The 23329-nt window shown below is 32.5% G+C and overlaps 3 protein-coding genes across 3 annotated transcripts; 2 read left to right on the top strand and 1 right to left on the bottom strand.

Moving 5' to 3' along the window:
• Nucleotides 1-1108: 1108 nt before the first annotated feature.
• On the top strand, nucleotides 1109-3478 carry LOC108225639 (cytosolic sulfotransferase 5). The gene is made up of 2 exons (XM_017400568.2): nucleotides 1109-1228; nucleotides 2601-3478. The coding sequence occupies exons 1-2, from the start codon at nucleotides 1109-1111 to the stop codon at nucleotides 3303-3305; spliced, it is 825 nt and encodes a 274-aa protein (XP_017256057.2). The 3' UTR covers nucleotides 3306-3478.
• A 145-nt stretch (nucleotides 3479-3623) lies between these two features.
• LOC108226473 (universal stress protein PHOS32) lies at nucleotides 3624-5420 on the bottom strand. The gene is made up of 3 exons (XM_017401438.2): nucleotides 4846-5420; nucleotides 4369-4454; nucleotides 3624-4204 (listed from the first exon to the last, which is right to left on the bottom strand). The coding sequence occupies exons 1-3, from the start codon at nucleotides 5186-5188 to the stop codon at nucleotides 3905-3907; spliced, it is 729 nt and encodes a 242-aa protein (XP_017256927.1). The 5' UTR covers nucleotides 5189-5420; the 3' UTR covers nucleotides 3624-3904.
• Nucleotides 5421-8186: 2766 nt separating this feature from the next.
• Nucleotides 8187-10613, top strand: LOC108225638 (COBRA-like protein 4). The gene is made up of 6 exons (XM_017400567.2): nucleotides 8187-8400; nucleotides 8512-8591; nucleotides 8771-9227; nucleotides 9424-9574; nucleotides 9819-10096; nucleotides 10197-10613. The coding sequence occupies exons 1-6, from the start codon at nucleotides 8298-8300 to the stop codon at nucleotides 10484-10486; spliced, it is 1359 nt and encodes a 452-aa protein (XP_017256056.1). The 5' UTR covers nucleotides 8187-8297; the 3' UTR covers nucleotides 10487-10613.
• The last annotated feature ends 12716 nt before the right edge of the window (nucleotides 10614-23329 follow it).

The following is a 23329-nucleotide window of genomic DNA, read 5'->3' as shown; positions in this document are numbered from 1 at the left end:
ACACCTAAGTGCACGTGTCTATCAACAATGAATGTCGTTACAAATGCCATCTAAAGGGGAATCATTCTTGTCACATGGAGACATAACGGGAACGTCTTAGAGCACGTGCCTGCCAACAATGGAGGCCATGTTACAACAGATATCAAATTCTATTTTAAATAGACGTGCTTCATTACATACCAACATACACAAAGATCACGGGAACCATGCCCACCACCCGTAAACATAAAAGGAATGCCAAAGAGCACGTGCATGTGAACAATGAAGGTCATGTTACAACAGATATCAGTATCTACTTTAAATAGACGTGAGTCATCATAAACATACATAACATTCTGGATAACAATGTAGATATATGCCTTTTACTATTGAAAGATTTACGTAAAATAAAAAAAATTAATTAATTGAATCGCACATACTTTGTTGACGCTATTCATGAAGGCAATAGTGATAATGATAATGATAATGATATGGATAATAATAAACTTCTAAAACACTTCTCGGTATCTTATACTCCTCCAACTCACTATATATAACTACAGAAGTGGAGCAATGATAGTACCCGGTTTCCGTAGAGTCTTTTACTCGGCTATGTAATATTTTTAACTATTCCAATATATATATATATATATATATATATATATATATATATATATATATTATCACACAAATAATGGAACAAGAGGATGATGGGTCGAGATAGGCATTCCTTATAAAGTTTACGGTATCAATATTTCTAGCAACCAAAAAATCTGATCATTTTCTTTATAAACCGATTCTTATTCTTACATAGATGGTGTTTGACAGCCACACCCCGTCAAGCATTTTTTTTGTAGGATCGGATCCTAACAGAGCATCAAATATCAAGAATCAACCGGAAAAAGGAAAACTGAAGCTATACATATTTGGACTTGTCATTTTTTTTAGGCTTATTTGTATGATATATGATACAATGATTCAATACACAACTATAATAATTTATACGGGACGACGACATTGTTATAAAATTCAAAAGGAAAATACAAACACAAACAAATTTAATGATTTAATACACAAATGACATGTAATTAAAAAAAAAAGAACATTAGTACGTTACTCTGCGTGAAGTATGAACAAGATCGCTAATTTGGCTAATGCGTGGAAACCGGAGATAGAAGATGGAAAAGAGAAGAGAGTTGGGTATTCTACGTCTGGATTAAAATTCTTAATTCGTTATTCCGAATATCATGTATTATCACCGTCCCATTTTAACTGCTTTTGGTTTTTTTACACATATTTTAAGATGTTAAAAAAATTACATTTAAATATTATTATTTTTTTATAAAATTTATATCAAAAAAATTCAGAATCTAAACTTTTATTTGATATAAGAATTAAATTTTTTTATTGAGAATACATATTGGTTTTTTACACCTCAATATATTTATCAAAAAGTCAAAAATCAAGAGGGCTCTCTCAAATTTCGTAATCAGCGGGACTCATTAAACATCAAACAAATGTCCAAACGCCCCACTTATTTTCCCGTGAACTAAATCCAATGCATGTTATGCACAAAAGTAGAACATGAACATAACCTAGCTGTCGGATTATCCGACCAATAGTGTACCTCTAAGCACATGTTGTAGTGCAAGAGGAAGTTTCCCATACTTAAGGAATCAAATCTTCATCGATCATATACATACATCGCACTCTAGCTTTTAGGTTTTCGATGTAGTTCATGTGGGTAGCCAGCATCCGTGCCCATGTACTCCCTCCGTAAGCTTACGTACACTGTTTGCACGCATTTTGAGGCTCTCGTAAAGTATAGTTCTATAATGTATTTTTAATTTTTTCATTTTTTGAATAAAAGTTTAACCGTCAAACTTTTTTTCGGAATTTTTTTCAAAAGTAAATATATAATGTAAGTATACTTTATAGGAGCATTAAAATGCGTGCCAAAAAGTAACGTAAAGAATCTGATGGGACGGAAGGAGTACCAATTTATAGAGGTCATCCCGGGCGTCACTAGTTTACCGAATATATCGACTACCTTATGCAAAATGAATTTATTTATTTTGTTTCAAAATAATAGTGGGTTGGGTTTTTAAACTTGAGAATTAAAAATTATATTTTTATATTTTACTTTCTAGAAAATTTATGAATAAAGCCTTGATTTGAACTTAAGAAAATAAAAGTTGAAAATTTTTGTTATATGTCAAATTACGTATAAAAAATCAAAATAATTATTATATATATTGAAATAAAAAAAATATAGAATATCGATGGTAGATATTTTAAACTATAATATGTCATGTGTATACATGCGGACGAGATCTCATATTACTATTATAAGAAATATCAACAATCAAACAAATTACAAGTGTCCTTATAAAATTACAAGTGAATTAATATATTTTTTTTTGTCTCATATACTTGTTCCTAATCAGATTTTTATATTTCACTCAATCATGTTAATTAAATTAAAGCTTATCAAAATATAATATTATTTTTTAAATAAATTAACATAATTAATATTTAATATATTATGTTAATTGGAGAAAATAATCCTGGGACATATAAAATTATAAGAAAATTGATGATAACAAGGATGAGACAAACAGAGCTACTCACTACTTCAAACTCTATACTTTTTCACTTTCAATTTTATAAATGAAATAATCTACTCACTACTCATTAGGCCTCATTTTTCGCCTCGGTTATTTGCAACTCACATCCCTTATGAGCTGTTACCGAAGTCTATGGCAACTTCTGGCTCCAAGTTTGTGTACATTTGTCGCGAGCCTAAAGATGTGCTCATTTCGACGTGGTTGTTCATGAACAAACTTAGGCCTAAAAATCTATTGCCACTCTCACTTCATGAAGCTTTTCGGTTGTTTTGTGAAGGAGGTTCGCATTATGGACCGTATTGGGACCATGTGCTGGGGTACTGGAAAGCTAGCTTAGAGTTTCCTGATAATGTGACTTTTATGAAGTATGAGGATATGAAGAAAGAGCCTCTGTTTAGTCTCAAAAAATTGGCTGCATTTTTGGGGAAGCCCTTTTCGGAAAAAGAAGAAAAACAAGGGGTGGTTCAAGAAATACTGCAGCTATGCAGTTTTGATAATCTGAGCAATTTAGAGGTGAACAAGACGGGGATTCTGCGTTATAGCTCTCAGATTTTTGTGAACAACTCTTATTTCTTCAGAAAAGGCGAGGTGGGGGATTGGCAGAATTATTTAACGGATGAGATGGTTAAACATCTGGACTCGATTACTAAGCACAAGCTAAAGGGTTCTGGACTCACATTTGGTTCACCAGATTATTAACCTGAAATCATATCTGTAATTTCCTTGTTATGTCAATGTAATAGCTAATGGCTTCTAATTTATCACTCTTCCGTGCTTATCTATCCGTTTCTAGGAACCATATATTATATCAGCTTCGTCGTGTTCAAGAAAATGATCAGTATAATCTACTATGTGAAAGGCACTTGATTAGGGACTGGTCACTAAATTTGGAGTTAAAGAGTGGTTGTCGACAAAACACAACCTTAATGATCAGTATCCATGTCGAATAGTTCAGGATGTCAAGGTACTAATTAAGTCCCGAACCTAGTAATTCCAACAATGCAACCAGACAAGAGAAGGCAGAAAGGAGAATTCCTGATTTTTCAGTCAAGGTACCTCTTACAATACACTAGCCTTCTGCTATATACTATTAACGCCTAAACTCTGTTCACGTTTATCCTCTAATATCTTCGTATCTCCACTCTTTATTTATTTTCATTTCTGTTGGTATTTATGACAAATCAATTGGCCTGATTGTTCATATGACACGTGAAAGGCAAATTTACACTGGAACCAATATCTGCAGAAAGGCCTAACTAACATCTTAAAAGCCAGAAACTTTTCAAACAATGATGAAATTACGCTAAAAGCCAGAAGTCCTTGTGTCGCTTAGTGGTAATTAAGTACCCTCCATGATTTCTGCCCTTCTTTCTCACTGCAACCGTCATGCATTTAGCATTCTGAACACAGTAATCAGTGGCGCTACAGGTGCTGCTGCGTATTCTTCTTCTTTTCCCCGCCCACATGTTCTGTACAAGCCACATTATTGATCGTTTTCTTTTCCCCAATACTAGCAATGAAACTTTTTCATGCTTCGCTTCTTGAACTATCGTTGATCCCTTTTCCTTCCCTTCCTTGACTAAAATCTCCACTTTCACCTGATAAAAAAATGCAGAGGATTAATAGATAGTAACTAGTCTATTATACCAGTGATTCACCTTTTAAAAAGAACGTCTATCGTGTAGTTAAGTTCATATAAATTGTACTTCAAAAATTGCAGATAAAGACATAGTGAACTGCAAAATTCTTCTATTATGCTTACCCCAGGCTTGTGCACTTGACACAAATTCTTCATGGTCGAAAGAAGTTTATAAGCCCTTTGATTAACTTGATGATCAGTGTTTCTATCTGCAGTAACATAAACAGTGTTAATTCGTTCCCTAAACTCGTGAAGAAAATTATGTTGATCATAAAGATGATTAGTAAACATGGATACAATCATGCTCAAAGCTAAACAGAACTTCAAAAGGGGATCAAATCGCGGAAATTGGTGATTGCTAAAGTCCTTATAATGAAATTGTGTCTTTAACTGTAAGTATTCGAAGCTTGATCCGTTCAACAGTTTAAGCGCGTAAATATTAGGGACCGAATTAGCACTTAGCCAGTACTAAAACGTTGAAAACAGAAGTGCTGCTAAATGTGTACTAATGTCATTTTTCAACCATCTCAAAATTTTGGATTCGGTCTACTAAATTTTTATTTTTTTTTGTGAAATGATAAAATTCGAGATGGTAGATACCTTGCAGAGATGGCCTTGTTACTACATGGAGAAGAATAACAGTATCCTGGGACTGAATAGTGTGAGACAGAGCCCAATGCAGAGCAGCCTTGGCTTCGATGCTCGAATCAACCACAACCATCACTCTGTTCCCGCATGATTTCTCAGCCTCAGCCTCAGCGTCCTGATTCATCTCAGTGCTGTTTTTGCTGGAACACTCAGACGACGTCTGCTCGTCGACTTGAATGAAACTATAGCTTTTCCTGTGCTTCTGCTGCTGAGTTGATGGTGACGAACGAGCCCGGACTTGAACACTGCCCGGGCTCATGCAGAACCTAGCCATCCGTGGTCGTATTCTAATCATTTTGAAAATGGCAGACTTAAGCAGCCAAACGAGTCAAGAATGAAAATACAAGTTGATTCCAATTTCAAACAACCGAAAATGAAGCTGGGCTCAGAAAATATATTGTGAGTTGAAAGAGAGCTGGGATGCAGAGAGATTGTGAAAATGAGAAGGGAGACAACTAAGCTGGGAAATTTTATAAGGTGATGGAGGAACTTAAGCTGGCAAAATGTTGTGAAATTTGTTTGTTTGTATTGTTTTTCTGTAGTGGGGTGTGGAAATTTTGTGACAACGTGCCTACCATGTTGATGATGTAGGAAAGTTTTAGGTGGAGGGGTCCCTAATTCTTCTAAGATTCTAGTTGAATTTCTGTTCATTTAATTTAGTGGCATGCACCCAACTTCTCAACTTCATACCAAGTCACTTCATTTCATTAATTTTAGTTTTTATTTTGTGAATTCCATCGACCAGGAATCAAATTCGAAATCTGAAATGAGGGATGAAAATAAATTTTGTGAAAAATAGTTGTGTCTTTTCTACTCTTTTTCTTTCATTTTCAATTAAATAGTGTTTGTGATCATAGATGATCTTTATTATGGACAGAAAATACTCTCAGATCAGGTTTCACACAGGTATCCAGACATTGAATTTCGGAACCATCGATATATAAATTCAAAGAATATATGATTTATCGGTTTTCTATGTGTGCCTATGGGCACACACTATGAATTTGAATGATTTTTATTGGCTTATTCTTTCTTTTAATAATGGTGGACGCCCTGCATTTACAACAAGTACACCAATTAAAAAATTTTTGAATTTTATAAATGTTGGTGCTGGTCGTGAACACACACTAGACAAACTCATAATTAGACGATGATTTTGATTAAGATCCTGTTAATCGGATAACCGCCCCCTGGCCCTGCATATGACAGAGATTACTGAATGAAGGTATAATTACGCAATATAGTGAGATGAATTCTTGTTATTTCCACGAAGCCAGCTGTACGTTTCTAGAGATCCCCGAATGGAAGTAGTCACCAGAAACGTTTTAAACCAGAAACATCACTCAACTTATGTGCCGACTCATAATTTTAATTCCAGTCTGGTCCTATCGCCTGTAAAAGAGCTCATAATAGTATTTGATAAACAAGCTCACAATATTAAGGATTTAATTCCGTTCCATATGAAAGTGCACATGATTCTAAAATTCTTCCACTTAAACGAAGCAGTGGCTTCTTTTAAGTGGAAGTGTAATGGAGAAGTAAGAATGCGGTTTGGGAAAAAAAGCAAATCGCTTCTTTTTGTCTTTAGAAGCAGTAATTGAGAAGTTAGAAGTCCAAGCTTTTTTTTCTGCTTCTCACCTTGTTCACTAACATATCCAAACACTTACGTTTTACTTCTGCTTTTCATTTCTACTCCACTTTTTTATTTTAAGCAAAAAGTCACTTCTTTTAAATTTAGCCAAACGACCCAATAAATCCAAAAGAGCAGACGTGTGTTCTTGTAAAAGAAATTGAAGTTTTTTCATCATTGTATTTCTCTCAATAATTTGAAGATATAATTTTGCAATTCAACTCGACGCTCTTTGAAAGATTATATCCTAGATCGGTCATCTTTGATTTCCATTAATGATTGATGCCTCAGAACTTATAAATCGAACTCTATCTACTTTAGATTCTTGAGTTGGGAGTTTGGTATTACTTGAACCAAGAAACTGAAAACATTCTTAAATAATCAACCACAAGTTGGTTTACTATAATATATGACATGCATTAAGTCGTTCTGATACCCTAAAACTCAGACAATTAAACAAAGTTATCTGTACATCAGATTCCAAATCGGATGCCAAGAAGATGTATACCAATTTATAAATATGACAGTCTGAACAGATGCAGTTTAGCTACCATCTCTTTGACTATATTATGTGCACCACTTGCTAATTTCTCCTCTAATTTATTTTTAGTGTATATTTTTTCAGGGCAACTCCGATATGGTGCGTGAGTATCTAAATTTGTAATGTTCGGTTCAGAAATAGTTTTCTGAGTAAAGAGGAGAACTATATCATGCAGCATGAAATATTGCATTGAAATTCAGGTCCATGGAACTAGGATATGCTGATCAGATTCAGAAGGGAGAAAGATTGTACCATTTACTATAGGAAAATCATATTCTGAACTGGAAGATCTGAAACTAGATATGACAACTAAGAAATCTTAGAAACCTTACTGCCCTACACGTCCTACACCCAATTAGTCAAACTGTTCCTGTGATATGTTTATATTCACAGCTTATTTATATCAACTTCTTGATGCACTCTGGATCAAGTTAACTGTCTTGATAATGGGCCGAGTTTGTTTCTGATTGTCTTGATAATGGATCCTGCCAGGTTTTGCAGGGTGATTACTCTTTTAGAGACAAAAACTGAATGAGGCCCGGTTCATATTAGATTTGAGTTCAGCTAGAACTAGAAAGCCCAACTAAAAGAGTGACTTGAAAAGGACCATAATATCTCAAGAAGTTATATGTAGGCCCAAAATAATGGAAACCAAAAACACCACTTATATCAAGGCCGAGCCTGAAATTGGACTAACAAGTTATACAAACCTTCTTCTGGAACAGTGGTACTGCATTTATTTATTTTGAATAATTAGGCTATATGCCTGGCAAAAAAATATATGTGCCGACAAATGTTGGGATGAGTGAAAATCGAACTCACAACTTGGGACGATAGGAATAATACCTTACTATTACTAGTAGGGTATCTCATCATGCTCGTGGTAGTGCATGTGTATTGTATACTCTTTGCAAATATCCTGATAATTATCTGAGGTAATTAGCTTTTATGCAATTGTGGCAGCAGGAAAATGACCTTGTAGCTATTTAGTTTAGATGTCTCTAATCTCCCGCCTTGTCCTAATTAACTTCTCACCACAGCTTAGTTGCTTCATTAGCCTGCAACCCAGATATTTTGATCATGAGACTTGCAACAAACATTTAGGTGACACATCTCCATGCATGCATTCTTCTTCTTTTATATGTGTGTGTGTTAGTGTGTGTTACTTGACAGCCTCATCACAATATTACGAGTTTAGGCTTTCGTTAGCTAATTGTCGATATTAGCTCTATAATGTCGTCGAGGAATCATTGCCAGCCATTTCAGTGCTTCCTCTGTGCAAATCTGAAGTTCACCATATGGACTACACTGATGATCATTATGTTTTCTCAAGCAGGTATCAGAAGTTTAGTGTTTGTATTTACTTCGACACTCATTTCTTTCCGACTTGCATCAGTATTCTGTGTGCTTTTATGAAATGACTGGTTTTTATGGTGACTGATTTCAGCTGCATTTGATCCACTGGATCCTTTTGGAAACATTACAATCAAATGGGATGTTATATCATGGACTCCTGATGGTTATGTGGTCAGTATCCTTAATTTTTGACAAAAATGTTAAATGCTTAAACTAAATTTATTAAGAATTCTATTTTACTGATTCCTAGTAGTAATATATCTAGTGAATTCTGCTCTTCTATTGAATTTAAGTAATTGAGAGTCCGGAACATGATGATACAGTAAATATGTGGTTTGTTATTTATTCAGGCTGTAGTGACAATGAATAATTTCCAAATGTATCGACACATAATGAGCCCTGGATGGACTTTAGGATGGGGTTGGGCTAAGAAAGAAGTGATTTGGTCGATGGTAGGTGCACAAACAACAGAGCAAGGGGATTGCTCAAAGTTCAAAGGCGATACTCCACATTGCTGTAAGAGAAATCCAACAGTGGTTGATTTGCTGCCTGGAGTTCCCTACAAACAACAGATTGCCAATTGCTGCAAAGCAGGCGTAGTGGCCTCATGGGGACAGGATCCTTCGGCTGCAGTTTCATCTTTTCAGGTCAGCGTTGGCCTTTCTGGCACGACCAACAAAACCGTCAAACTCCCCAAAAACTTCACCTTGCTTGGTCCTGGACCAGGCTACACTTGTGGCCCTGCAAAAATCGTGCCATCAACAGTATACCTCACTCCAGATAAGAGAAGAAAGACTCAAGCACTAAGTAAGTTATCTGCCTCTGTTCTCTAAATTGTCGAGGATCTATAAATAAGGCTACATAATATCACCTTCTGGCAGAGCTATCAATATAATTTTGTTGCATAATGCTTATTCCAGTTACTGTTAACTCCACTGATTCCAGTTTTATCAACTAGGATTGTCTCATTTTACGAGCCAACTTATATGTTACTTTGATGCAGTGACATGGAACGTGACCTGCACTTACTCGCAATTCCTAGCAAACAGGAATCCAGCCTGCTGTGTTTCATTCTCATCCTTCTACAATAAGACCATCACTCCTTGCCCCTCTTGTTCTTGTGGCTGCCACAACAAACGACATGGCTGTATTCCGTAAGCATGACATCTTAATAACCAAGATTTAATACAAGAGATAGAAATTCTACAAAAAGGGTTATGCACTGTATATCTGATTTCAGTGTCATTATGATGTATGTCATGTTTCTACTAATTCCGAATGCAGGCCAATTCCACTTCTCTGTTCTTGTTGAAGTATCGTCCCTGCCACTCCTAATAAAACTTAGGAAGTAAAAATCTGAATTTATGGAATACTTGATTGAGTTATTTTGGCGTGCAGGAGCAACTCGGAAAGACTAAATGCTGTGGGAATAAACACTCCAAGAAAGGATAATGCACCGCTGCTGCAATGCACTCATCATATGTGTCCAATTCGCGTCCACTGGCATGTTAAGGTGAACTACAAGGATTATTGGCGGGTGAAGATTGCTGTTACAAATTTCAATTATCGAATGAACTATACTCAGTGGACTCTTGTGGCACAGCACCCTAATCTCAACAATGTGACTCAAGTTTTCAGCTTTGATTACAAGCCCCTTGTCCCTTATCAATCCATAAGTAAGTCCTGAAGAACATATGAATGCAGGACTATAAAAAAATTTACCTTGTTCATTTCAGATTATAAATTATGATTGTTTTTCCCTGAACATTTATGCAGATGACACAGGTATGTTCTACGGGATGAAATTTTATAACGACTTAATAATGGAAGCCGGGGACTTTGGAAATGTGCAGTCTGAAGTGCTGCTTCAGAAGGACAAGAACACATTCACACTCAAACAGGGATGGGCATTTCCTCGACGAGTTTATTTCAATGGTGATGAATGCAAGCTTCCTCCCCCTGATGCATACCCAGTTTTACCCAATTCGTTCCATGCAAACCAAATTCATGTCTTTTGTACAGCATTACCATCATTGATGTGCATCATTCTCTTCCTCTTCTTGTAAATATACATATATCAGGTATGTTTGTACAAGTCACTTGGTCAGTTGTTTTTGAGTGCAGACCTTTTACCATTCGATGAAATCCAGTATTATTATGAGCATGGGCATTTCATATTTTATGTTGAATTATATGAAAATAATTACTCTACATACAAATGATTATTAAAATTATATTCGTAAGAACTTGAACTTATGTTAACATCACCACTGAGCCTTTGTTTGTGTTACATCAGTTTAAAATAAAAACAGCCTGCACAAGGTTGAAAAAGATCTGAAGAAGGTCGGGAAAATAATTTCTAATCCTAACTTAAATAACTTCTAAATCAACCTAATCGTTGAATAAAGTTTTATAACACAGGTATTTAGTTTTCTCTCATATCTTAAAACGAAGCTTAAAAGGAAAGTCTAAACAACACTCGGATCCTTCGGTTTCTTATTTAGCAAATCACATTATAGCGAAAACAAATATATATTCCCATGATTCGTGAGTTCTGCATGAGTTTAGGAATAATGAGGATGATCATGAGTCCGATCAATTATAGCTAAATGTGTACCAACAAGTAATTCCTCCATGAGGGAAATAACCGTTAAGATACAGTGCTTCTGACCTAATTCTCACACATTTCTTGCCTGCCTCACATTATGGCTTCTTGTTAACTAAATTTGATCCCTCAAATATCATTCCAAGGATCTCTATTCCTCTAATGTAAACCATATTCTGGACCTCTAATGCTCTGAAGTAACCGATTTCACCGGATTTTTGCAATTTCATTAGCACCTGTCTTGGTCTAACTGATCGTGTAATATGGGTCCAACTTCATGCATATACTTCAACAAAATTTCTACATTCAGTAACATCAATTATCATGTCATTGTCATTCAAGAACTTCTTTTGAAATACAGTTTGGGATTCCTCACACTGCTTATTAATTATAATAAAACTTCTGGTACGGGTCTAAATAAATATTTTAAATTTGCTACTTATTAAATATATAATATTATTTTTTTTTGATTATATTATATTTTTTTGAATTAATATTTTAGATGTGATCTTTTGGATGTCTAATGGGTACTCCCTTCGTCCGCATGAGTTATATATGTTTGTGGACGAGTATGTGAACACGACGCATTTAAATGCTCATGTATAATATAAGGGTAATGCTACGTACCCAAAATTTGTTCCCAAAATTTTTTGACGTGGCAGGCAAGTGGTTAATTTTAAGTGGATGATTGATGTGCATACAATGGGTCTCATTATTGTTAATGGGGAGAAATCAATAATACAACAGTTTTTGGGTTACCTAGCATTTTCCATAATATAATTGTCAAACTTATTTTTAAGATTTTCATTTTCTGAATAAACATTTTGTTGTGCCATAAAATCTCCCTGGACTTATTTTATAGCTCATTATATTATCTGAGCTTTACTTGGGCTTATTGGGATCATTTGATAAAGGATATCGGGCTTCACTATGGTAGGTGAACCATTGAGGGCATGCAAGAAGACTTATGGGCTTGCATTGGAGGCACAATGGAAGCTGTCATCAGGATGGGGTTGCACCTGAAAACACTTTAGGAGTTACCTCTTTTAGGGGTTACCACTAAGTGCATCCCAGGTTGCAGTTAAGGGATGCAACTGGTAGGGCTTCCGCCGCCTAGGTAGAATTGCAGGTAGACTCCAAGCAGGACTCATCTTCCTTGTTTCTAGGAAGACGAATTGGAGATGGACTAGGAGTATTATAGCTATTCATTATCCACAAATTAAGGGATAAATACATCTATTTTGGAGATAATTACAACATATATACATATCTTGTGTATATACTCGGATATACATTAAAGATGAATGCTTCAAGTGACCTACTTGGAGTGGGATTCCGCTGGATAACAACTAAAGAAGGCTGATTTATCCTAAAGTAGAGGGGATAAGAGCTTATCTTTTATCAATGCTTATCAAGAACTACATAGGCTTGATCCCTAGGCACCTTGCAAAGGGATTCGGATTCACAAGTTCTACACTCTAAAGAGAGGCACGTGTAACCTTCGCGACGCTTTCTCCGTGCAACTGCAGGACGGAATTCCATTATTCTGGCCTCTTTGTTCGGATCTTTGCAAGCTAAGCCCCCTAAATACTCTTGTTTCTTTATATTTTATGTTAATGGTAGCCCCGATTAGCTAGCCGTGACTTACGCTTTTGTAACAAATATCTCTATTATTGTGACATATAATTCTGAGAGTGTTGTATCAATTCCTCTCACAACACATTTATATGTTAAATTCTTATTCTAAAAAAGAAATTTTCAAAAATAAATTATAGAACTATATTTTATAGGAGTATTAAAGTGTGTGTCGAGTATTGGAAAAAAACATATTAAAATTGAATGGGACAGACGGAGTAATTATTACGTGTTGGAGTCTAATGTATATAGCTAGTTGGAGTCTAGTATCTCTAGTATCTCTAGTTGGAGTCTAGTATCTCTAGTTGGAGTCTAAGTGTATATAGTTAGTAGGAGTCTAGTTTTGCTAGTTGGAGTCTTGTAGATATAATTGTTTCAATATTTGTTTGACAAATTAATATTAAAATTTAACGAAGCTTTCAAGTTATATGACTTAAATTCAAAACTAATTTATTATTAATTTGTTTTTACAATTTTGTAACGAATAGTTTTGTTGACGATGTAATTATGTTGGTGGTATAATCGTTATATTAATAATTTCTAACCAATATGTAAGTGAATTTGTATGATAATATAAGATATTATTCCCTCCGTTCCATTTTAATAGCATTTATAGAATTTGATTGTTGTTCTAATATAAGTGATTTTTTCTTATTTTCATACATTATTTAGTAGGTGAATTTCAATTATACCCATCGTTAATTGCAACTTATGTTTTCCATACAATATAAAATGGTACTCCCTCTATCCGAATATAAGTGTCGTTTTGACTTTTTGCACGAAATTTAAAATGTAAAAAAATCATACTTCTACATATTATGTTTTAAATTTTTTTTTCTAATTAAAAATATAGATGTTAAACTTTTATTCAAAAAAAGAAATTTAGAAAAATAATACATAGAAGTGTATTTTTTTTAGACCTCAAATTATGTGAAAAAAGTCAATGTGACACTTATTTTGGGACGGAGGGATTAGTTTAATTTGACTTTATTAGCTAGGGGTAGTTATGTAAAAATGTTCTAATAAACATCTTACTAAAGGTATAAATTGGTTATTTGTGTGCAACTCTCTAAAAAAGCACTTCAGATGGGAACCACATTTGATACTTTGATATTTGGCATTCTGATTTTCATTGAGACGGAATTTCTCTTATTAATAAAAGAGTATAGACTTCCCAACTTTAAAAATGATATCTACTCCTTGCATTTCTTATTAATACTTCAATTAAATCTACCTCTATACATCAATTGGAACTTAGCCGCGATTGAGTTTGGAATTCTTAAAACCACTATTTAATTTCTTTCAAAAAAAAAAAAAACCACTATTTAATTTTAATTTCTAGCTTTTTTAGATTAAAAAATGAATTAATCTCAGAATTTATACTGGGATTCGGTTTGGCATTTTTAACAGTACCGCCCATTAATTTCAATTTTTATCTTCAGCTCATCAAAATAAATTAATCTCTAAGACTGGGATTCGATTCTAAATTCTTAACACCGCTCATTAATTTTAACTAGTTGAGAAACCGCGCGTTGCGGCGGTCTATAAAAATTATATTAATAATTTAATATTAATATTTGTAGAATAAAATAATTGTGTGGTTGTCTATAAAAAGTATATTAATATTTCAAAGTTAATATTTGTAGGATGAAATAAATTTATATTATAAAAATCTAGTTGTAATACCAATACTAATATATAAAATTGCAAAATTGGATTATAATTCAAGGTGAAAAAATGAAAATAAATTTATACAATTAATTAACAATTTAAAGCATGACGAATTTTAATTTATTTATTTTTTTTAAAAAGTAATCATGTTCTTGCATTGTCACCTTCCTCCAATTTTTTTGGATTGATTGTGCACAAAAACATCTAACTTAAATCTTTGAGATAGTCGTCTATAACTACCCTCTTAAAAGTTATTTGAACGGAGCAAACAGATAATGCACGAATAATTTTTTCCTATATACAAAGTAAATCATATAAAAATTAACAACAACAAACATGTCTAATGAACAAAACAAATATTATAAAAGAATAACCAACAAACATACATCACTAATAGTTTATCTTGTTGATATCAACCATCAATATCATGTCAAGACTATATTCTTTTCCCATGTTTGGATTTGTCGACTCCAATATAACGATCTATAACTACCTTTGCTTGCAACAACCTTTGTTTTTTTAATATTGTATAAACAACTTTCACTTATCGTTGCAGAAGAACTGTACCTCCGAGTTAGAAATCGAGCAAGAGAAAGGGAGTTCTAATTTTTGATATTTTTCATCCAAAAATTTCAGAAAATTAGAAAAATAGAGCGTTGTGAGAGGCGCCACCCGCACGCCTATCGCTTCTCTTTTAAAATTCGAAAAATAGAACGGAGCAATATGAGAGGCGCCACCTGCACGCCTATCGCTTCTCTTTTAAAATTCGAGTAAGAGAACTTGTGGTATTGTGAGAGGAGGTTGTGTTTAGATGATCCAAAATCCTACGTTCTATACGGGTATTTATAGGTGCAGAGAGATTTGTTTGCTACTCTTTCCCATAATTAAATAATCTGAACAAAATCAGATTAAAATTTTCAAGCTACTATATTCCATAAATAATTTGTCTTTCCCATAATTAAATAATCTGAAAAAAAATCAGATTAAAACTTTCAAGCTATTATATTCCATAAATAATCTAAAACAAAATCAGATTAATCAGATTAAAATTTTCAAGCTACTATATTCCATAAATAATTTGTCTTTCCCATAATTAAATAATCTGAAACAAAATCAGATTAAAACTTTCAAGCTATTATATTCCATAAATAATCTAAAACAAAATCAGATTCTGAAACTTGCTTCTAATATACCCAAAACTAAAAAAGGTAGTTCTAATTTTTGATATTTTTCATCCGAAAATTCCAGAAAATTGGAAAAATAGAACGGAGCGATCTGAGCCGCGCGTTGCGGCGGCGTATAAAAATTATATTAATGATTCAATATTAATATTTGTAGAATGTAATAATTTTGTGGTTGTCTATAAAAAATATTAATAATTAAAAATTAATATTCGTAAGATAAAATAAATTTTATATTATAAAAATCTTGATGTAATACAAATACTAATATATAAAATTGCAAATTTGGATTATAATTCATGTTGAAAAAATGAAAATAAATTTCTACACGTAATTAGCAATTTAAAGCACGAAGAATCTTAATTATATTTGTGTTTTATTTTGAAAAGTAATCATGTTCTTACACTGTCATCTTCCTCCTATTTTTTTGGATTGATTGTGCACAAAAAACATCTAACTTAAATCTGTGAGATAGCAGTCTATAACTACCCTTGCTTGTAAGGACCTTTATTTTTTAATACTGTATGAACAGTTTTCACTCAAAAGTTGCTTGAACGGAGCAAACAGATAATGCATGAATAACTTTTTCCTGTGTACAAAGTAAATCATATAAAAATAACAACAAACATGTCCGATAAACAAAACAAATATTATAAAAGAATAACCAACAAACATACATCACTTATAGTTAATTTATTGATACAATCCATCAATATCATGTGAAGACTATATTCTTCTCCCGTGTTTGGATTTGTCGACTTCCACATAGCGTTCTATAACTACCTTTGCTTGCAACAACCTTTATTTTTTTTAATACCGTATAAACAACCTTCACTTATCATTGCAGAAAAACAGCACCACCGAGTTAAAAATCGAGCAAGAGAACTATCACCAGAGAGAGGTAAGGTTGTGGTATTGAGAGAGAGTAGGTTGTGTTTAGATGATCCAAAATCCTACAACCTATAGGGGTATTTATAGGTGCAGAGAGACTTGTGTGCTACTTTTTCCCATAATTAAATAATCTGAAACAAAATTAGATTAAAAATTTCAAGCTGCTATATTCCATAAATAATCTGAAACAAAATCAGATTCCTAAACTTGCTTCTAATACTAGCTTATAGCCCGTGCAAGGCACGGGTGCTTTTTAATTATTTATAAATTTTTTAAATATATTTTAAATGGTGTGAAGAAATTTAATTTATAAATAATAAATTAAAATTTTCAATAAAATAAAATTCGAAATTATAATTTGTTTGTATGTTAGAACTGTGGTAAATACATCATCACAGTCATTAATGGCTTCAAATAAACTATTGTAATGAAGCCATTCCTTTTCTTGTATGTACCCTACCAAAGTATTAAATTCTTTCTATCAAATTTTAATATATTTTGAGTGGAATACGTTATTGCCAACTCTTATTAGATTATATTTATAAATGTATTTTATATTAGAATTATTATAATGTGATTTAAATACCCCGCAAGGGTTGGTTTAGCCGGTTAAAGAGAGGACATGTATCCTCTTGGTCACAGGTTCGACTCCAAAGGGTGGATTAGAGCCGAGCGCTATTGCGTGAGCTCGTGGGTTAGTGCACACCCGAAGGGTAGCGGCTGCGGATTCCTAGGTTAAAAAAAAATAAAAAAAATATAATGTGATTTAAATATTTTTCAAAAAATTTATATGGTTCTAAATTAAAATTGATAAACATAATTTGTTTTTGAATTAAGAAAAAGAATCATAAACATGCAATAAGAAGGTAGAATCTATTTTGGATTAAGAATTTTTTTTTGTATTTGCTAATCACATAAGTCCGGCTTATTAATTTTAAAATATATTATAAAAAAAATTGTGACGGTGAGATTTATATAATTCTACGAATAAAACTGGTAGGAAATATTTATTTGGGATTAAAAAAATCATATACACGTGAAAGACAGAATTTGTTTTGGATTCTAGAAAAGGAATTATAAACATGCAAGGTGATATCAGTTGCCTTGTAGAACAGAAGTTAATTTTCCAATCTAACGGTGCTTATTTGTTTAATATAAAATCCAACGGATGATAAGCTTTTGGACCAGAGGACCATGCGATCAAATTATCTCCCTTACGATTATTATATATAAGTATATAATATCCGAAACTAAAAAAAGTAGTTCTAATTTTTGATATTTTTCATCCGAAAATTCCAGAAAATTAAAAAATTAGGAGACTTATGTGCTACTCTTTCCCATAATTAAATAATCTGAAACAAAATCAGATTATAAATTTCAAGCTGCTATATTCCATGAATAATCTGAAACAAAATCAGATTCTGAAACTTGCTTCTAATATATCCGAAACTAAAAAAAGGTAGCTCTAATTTTTGATATTTTTCATCCGAAAATCCAGAAATTTAGAAAATTAGAAAAATCAGACGAAACGATGTGAGATGCGCCACCTACACGCCCCACGCTTCTCCTTTGTATAGAAACAAAATCAGATTAAAAACTTTCAAGCTACTATATTTCATGAATAATCTGAAATAAAATCAAATTCTGAAACTTGCTTCTAATATATCCGAAACTAAAATCACTTCTCCTTTGTATAGAAACAAAATCAAATTAAAACTTTCAAGCTACTATATTCCATAAATAATCTGAAACAAAATCAGATTCTGAAACTTGCTTCTAATATATTCGAAATTAAAAAAGGTAGTTCTAATTTTTGATATCTTTCAATCCAAAAATTCCAAAAAATTAGAAAAATAGAACGGAGCGATGTGAGAGGCGCCACCTACACGCCCCTCGCTTCTCCTTTATATAAGTATATTGATTGATTTCTAACTTCTGCTGATCAAAATAAATTAATCTCATTTTTCCAACGCTTTATGCTTGTGGATCACCTTAAGGTTATATTCGATAACTTAGTATGATGTTAGAAAAAGTAATTTCTATTCGAATTACTCTAATATTCTAAAATTCCAATCGAACATTATGTCCAACAAGAATAAATCATCTGATAATACTACACTCATCGACCCAAATAATAACTTTCAAATAAAAAATTGATAAAAAAATATGATAAGATCTGATAACCCCTTAATCTTAGTAAATTAAAATTTTGGGAGAATCAATAACTTAATATTCATATTGGTCCGTTTGACATAACTCTAAAATAATGTTTATTTTTACAAAATAAAATTTATTAACTTAAATCCCCTTGTAAAGCAACATCTACATCAATAGCAACAGAAGTCCTGTCGAAATATCGATCTGGTTAGGCACGAGCTAGCACATGTGGTACTATATTTGTAGACCGTTCGATGAATAACAACGACATTGTGTTTTGTTCTTGCATAATCTACGACACTCCTTTACTGCGTGACAAAATGGTGAACTCATAAGAGCCCTGCTATAGATTGACTACACCACAACCAAACAATCTGATTCGATTGTGATCTTCCGTCATTATTTCAGCAATTATAAATTAAAAATTAAAATTAAAATATTTCAAAATACTCATGAAAAAAAATTAAAATTGTGGGTTGCAAAATGAAAACCTCACATCTGTTAACTTTAACGGTTAGTTAAACGAAGAGTAGTCAAATGGGTGTAAAGCGAAGCGCTTTTCAAATTTTATGGTGCATACTGTCAAAAAAATTGTTTGAGACCAAATCGAAAAAGCGCTTAAACATAAGGGGTACAAAGTGTCAATCACTCCCTGAACAGCGATAATGTAAATAAATATATTAAGAAAATGATAATGTAATCAACAAAATATTATAATTAGAATATATAATAAATGAAAAACAAAAATTATTTAAATTCATACTTAGCACCGGTTATAAGTCAGTATTAAAATAATTATGCAAGACTAGTTATAGTACTTGGTAACAAAATAATATGTAAGAGAATCTCCAGCAGTTTCCTAAAGAGATTCTCTAAATATATGATAAATAATTCAAGTTCTGAAAAACGAGGACTATATATTGATTGACAATTCTAACAATAATCCCTATTTGTGTTTCCCATTATCACTATAGAATTAAATTCAAATTCTTTCAAAAAAAAGGTTGTAGAAAAATGTGAGAAAAAGTGTGCAAAAAGTAAAAATTGAATATTTAATCATAAAAATCAAATCAAGAATGAGTTGGGCATTATTTATGATGAATGAAAGTGGATCCTTAATATTTAGGTTAATATTTAGGAAATGAATAAGAAATCTGGTTGAGCGATTTTTTTACAACTTCCTTGACAATAGATAATCTGCTCATACAGATAATCTGCTCAAGATATTTTAAGGAATTCAAGTAAGCAATACATAAACGGTTTTTCTATGGTGTGCCCGTGGGCACATGCTAAGTGCGGAAAATTTTGTACTTGGATCATTTTGATTGGTTCCTATCTCATGATAATGGTGGACCCCCCTGCAAATACACCAACCACACCAATCAAAATCTCCCAAATATAAAAATTTCCGCGCTTAGCATGTGCCCATGGGCACACACTAGCCAAACCGATACATAAAACATGTTGGAGAAGCACACAACAATGAGTTGAATGATGATGGTCATGATTTCCAATGGGATATGATCATAATTGGACCCGGGCGTTCTTGGCAAATCATATCATCCTACGCCACTTATAGTTTGCTACTATAAAATAAGGTCTCGCAATAAAATAAAGATAGGTCTGCAAGTGATCCATACATCCAGCCAGATCGTAATGATCGGTCACACAGGCAATTCATCTAAAATGTTATTATAATTTCATATATATAATCTGATATTTGATTTAATAATTTATTCATTTTAACAATTTTTATTTTTCTGAAATAATTTCAATTTAACAATTAAGTGATAGGAAACCAAAAGTTTATATTATTTAATACTTTTGTCAATCATACATGCAATCTCATATTAATCGACACTCATCATATATGTTTCTAAGACAGACAATAATAATAAAAATAATACAAGCCCAGTAGTCAAAGAAATAATAAATTAAATAAACAAATAGTGAGAGGACTCGAAACTGTGAAATTTACTCAAATCGAACTCTCATCTTATTTTAGATACTTTTATCGTTCCCCTCAATTGTTTCTCAATTGTTTACATTGCAGACGGGAGCTCCGTACACATTCTAATGCTTTGGTAAAATATAGTTTGATAAATTATTTTGAATTTTTTTCCTGAATAAAAGTGTACCATCTAAATTTTATAAAAAAGAATAATTTAAAAAAATTATAAAATTATATTTTATATGCGTCTCAATATATATGTCTGAGTACTTGGAAAAAAGTGTAAAGTTCGATTAATCGTGTAAAATCAATAAAGTGTTATGAAACAACCCCAACAAAATTATGGGGCCGTTTGGCTTAACTTAAAAGAAGTTACTTATTGCTTTTAAGTGATTTCTTGATTAAAAGTGATAAGTAATTTTGTACTTATAAGCTGTTTAAGTGTTTGGATAAATTCATTTAAATTCACGACTTATTAGGTATAAAAATTGCTAAAATAATAATAAAATATTATAAACTATCTTTTAGAATGATCATACACATCGTTGTGAAGTTAAATTTCGAAAAAAAAAATAAGTCAAGAAAAAAGCTAGCATTTCTAACTTCCAAAACTCCAGCTTATAAGTCGCCAGAAGTGCTTATAATTTCTTTACCCACACACTACGAAATAAGTAGAAGTTGACTTATAAGCTAAAAACTGGGCTTTTAAGCCCAGCCAAACACCCCCTATATCTTATTACTCCCTCCGTCCCAGTCAATAGTATACATTGGGGGACGGGGGCGCGGCACGGACTTTAATGCTTCAATATAGTATAGTTCTGTAAATTATTTTTAAGATTTTCTTTTTTTGTATAAAAGTATAACATTTATATTTTTATATAAAAAAAAGAAAATCTTAAAAATAAGTTGTGGAACTATGTTTTATAAGAGCTTTAAAAAGCGTGTCGAGCAGTGAAAAAGAAACGTATACAATTGACTGGGACAGAGGGAGTACACGATGTTCATAAATGGTAAAGAAAATGATTTAAATTATCCACTTGGTGGAACCTAGTTTAAACGCTAGCTAGATGGAATTGTAGGTAGGTAGGTTATATATATAGATGTGAATGATTGAGGGAGGAACATGATTCGTTGGTCCCCTCGCTAGCTTAAAGGTTGCGTTAAGTGGCCTATAATGTTATGCTAATTCACTATATTCATGCCATAATCTACATCTAGTGACGATCGTGATCACAATCATATGCTCACGAGAATAAGGATATTATTTGCAGTACTATATTGCAGTGCACAAGGCGGTAACTTAATAAATTAATTCATGCGTTTTATTAAATCTGCAATTGAATATTGATCCAAAAGTTTGATCGGAAATGACCTATTCAATTGGCATCTCCAGTCACGTAAAATTATTATTACATTCATCTTCTCATTTTTTAAAATTTTTTGTAACACGTAGTTTAAGATATATATATATATATAATATAAGTCGTGTTAGGACAAATCTTTTCTTGAGAATTTAAGAGCTTATTTTTTTAAAAAAAATACACATTTTTATAATTTTTTAGATATAACCAACCAGTATAATCAATATCGTTCAAGCACAATAACTTGTAAATTGGACCAAAATTACACAATTGTAAGAGTCCCTGATGAGAAATAGCTCAAGTGCTTTATTAACCTACTAAACCCGGATTATTAATCATTTTAAAACCAATTAAATAATAATTAAAACTATAAAGAAGAAAGGGAGTTGGTCCATGCATATATGCACTCAGAAATAATTTGGATATTCCTTAGCAACTGCTTAATCAATATTCGTCAAAAAGAAAAACTCCGTCAAAAAGAAAACCAATATTCAATCAAAGATTTGATATGCAACTTTGAAAACTTTTAAATCTGTGAATCAATTCAAGTGTTCGTAATTTTGTTAGAGCATCTCCAGCAGCATCTTAGCCCATTCCTTAAATATAATTTAAAATATTGGATCCTAGTGACTTAAGATAATAATAGCTATTCTCACCTTCAACAATATTCCTTATATTCATTCCTTATATACTATTTTATTATTAAAAGTTACCATTATTGCAATAGGTGAAGAGAGAGAACATGTTTGTATTCAAAATTTATTATAAAATAGTGGCATCAAAACAGTGAACGATGGGTAACATCTCCAACATGCACAAATTATTGTCCATCGAAATCTCCCTTTACACCAACTTTCATTTGAGGAATTCTGCAAGTTGCATGAGTATATCACGTCGACGACCAGAAACACTCGTATTATTTGGTCATCATGAAATCATAACGTAGAAATGAACATAAAGATTCTGTGGGTTGTGACACACTGTAGGTCACGGTTTGATTTTCGCTTTCTCGGCGGTGTTTGGAAGTTGAAGGTTTGGGGGTAAAATTAAATATTTTGGGTGTTTTAGAAATTTGACTATTTCAATCCGCTAATGTTAGTGTCTGATAGTTGGCGGATTGGAATAGAAGTTTAGGTTAAAAAAATTAATTTTCAAAAATTACTTTTGAGAACTTTTTGGATTTAGAGGTTTGGTCATGTGTCACAAAAAACCAATCAAACAGTTATTCACCAAATAGTTTTATAAAACATTATTAATTCAATCCGCTAGTTAAAAGTCAACATATCAAAATATTTAATTCAATTCACTAACCGCTAATTTCCAACCAGAATCATAATTTTGTATCATTATCGAAATTCCTTGGCATCCGAATATTTGTGTGTGTATATTATTAATCCGTCATAACAAAATTGTCAGTAAGAGAAATTAAACGAACAGGCCTCCCCTGTGATACGTAT

This window comes from Daucus carota, chromosome 6, assembly GCF_001625215.2.
Source record: "Daucus carota subsp. sativus chromosome 6, DH1 v3.0, whole genome shotgun sequence".
In the NCBI taxonomy this organism is placed as follows: domain Eukaryota; kingdom Viridiplantae; phylum Streptophyta; class Magnoliopsida; order Apiales; family Apiaceae; genus Daucus; species Daucus carota.
Note: the sequence above shows the minus strand (reverse complement) of the source record. Positions and strands in the feature narration are given on the sequence as shown.

Excerpts from the sequence above, each read along its gene's own strand:
- LOC108226473 (XM_017401438.2), bottom strand. The coding sequence starts at position 5,188 with ATGATTAGAATACGACCACGGATGGCTAGGTTCTGCATGAGCCCGGGC. Across the intron at positions 4,455-4,845 it reads AACAAGGCCATCTCTGCAAG|ATAGAAACACTGATCATCAA; the intron begins GTATCTACCATC and ends ATGTTACTGCAG. Across the intron at positions 4,205-4,368 it reads GTCAAGTGCACAAGCCTGGG|GTGAAAGTGGAGATTTTAGT; the intron begins GTAAGCATAATA and ends TTTTTTTATCAG.
- LOC108225639 (XM_017400568.2), top strand. The coding sequence starts at position 1,109 with ATGAACAAGATCGCTAATTTGGCTAATGCGTGGAAACCGGAGATAGAA. Across the intron at positions 1,229-2,600 it reads TTCGTTATTCCGAATATCAT|AGCTACTCACTACTTCAAAC; the intron begins GTATTATCACCG and ends TGAGACAAACAG.
- LOC108225638 (XM_017400567.2), top strand. The coding sequence starts at position 8,298 with ATGTCGTCGAGGAATCATTGCCAGCCATTTCAGTGCTTCCTCTGTGCA. Across the intron at positions 8,401-8,511 it reads CATTATGTTTTCTCAAGCAG|CTGCATTTGATCCACTGGAT; the intron begins GTATCAGAAGTT and ends GACTGATTTCAG. Across the intron at positions 8,592-8,770 it reads GGACTCCTGATGGTTATGTG|GCTGTAGTGACAATGAATAA; the intron begins GTCAGTATCCTT and ends TTATTTATTCAG.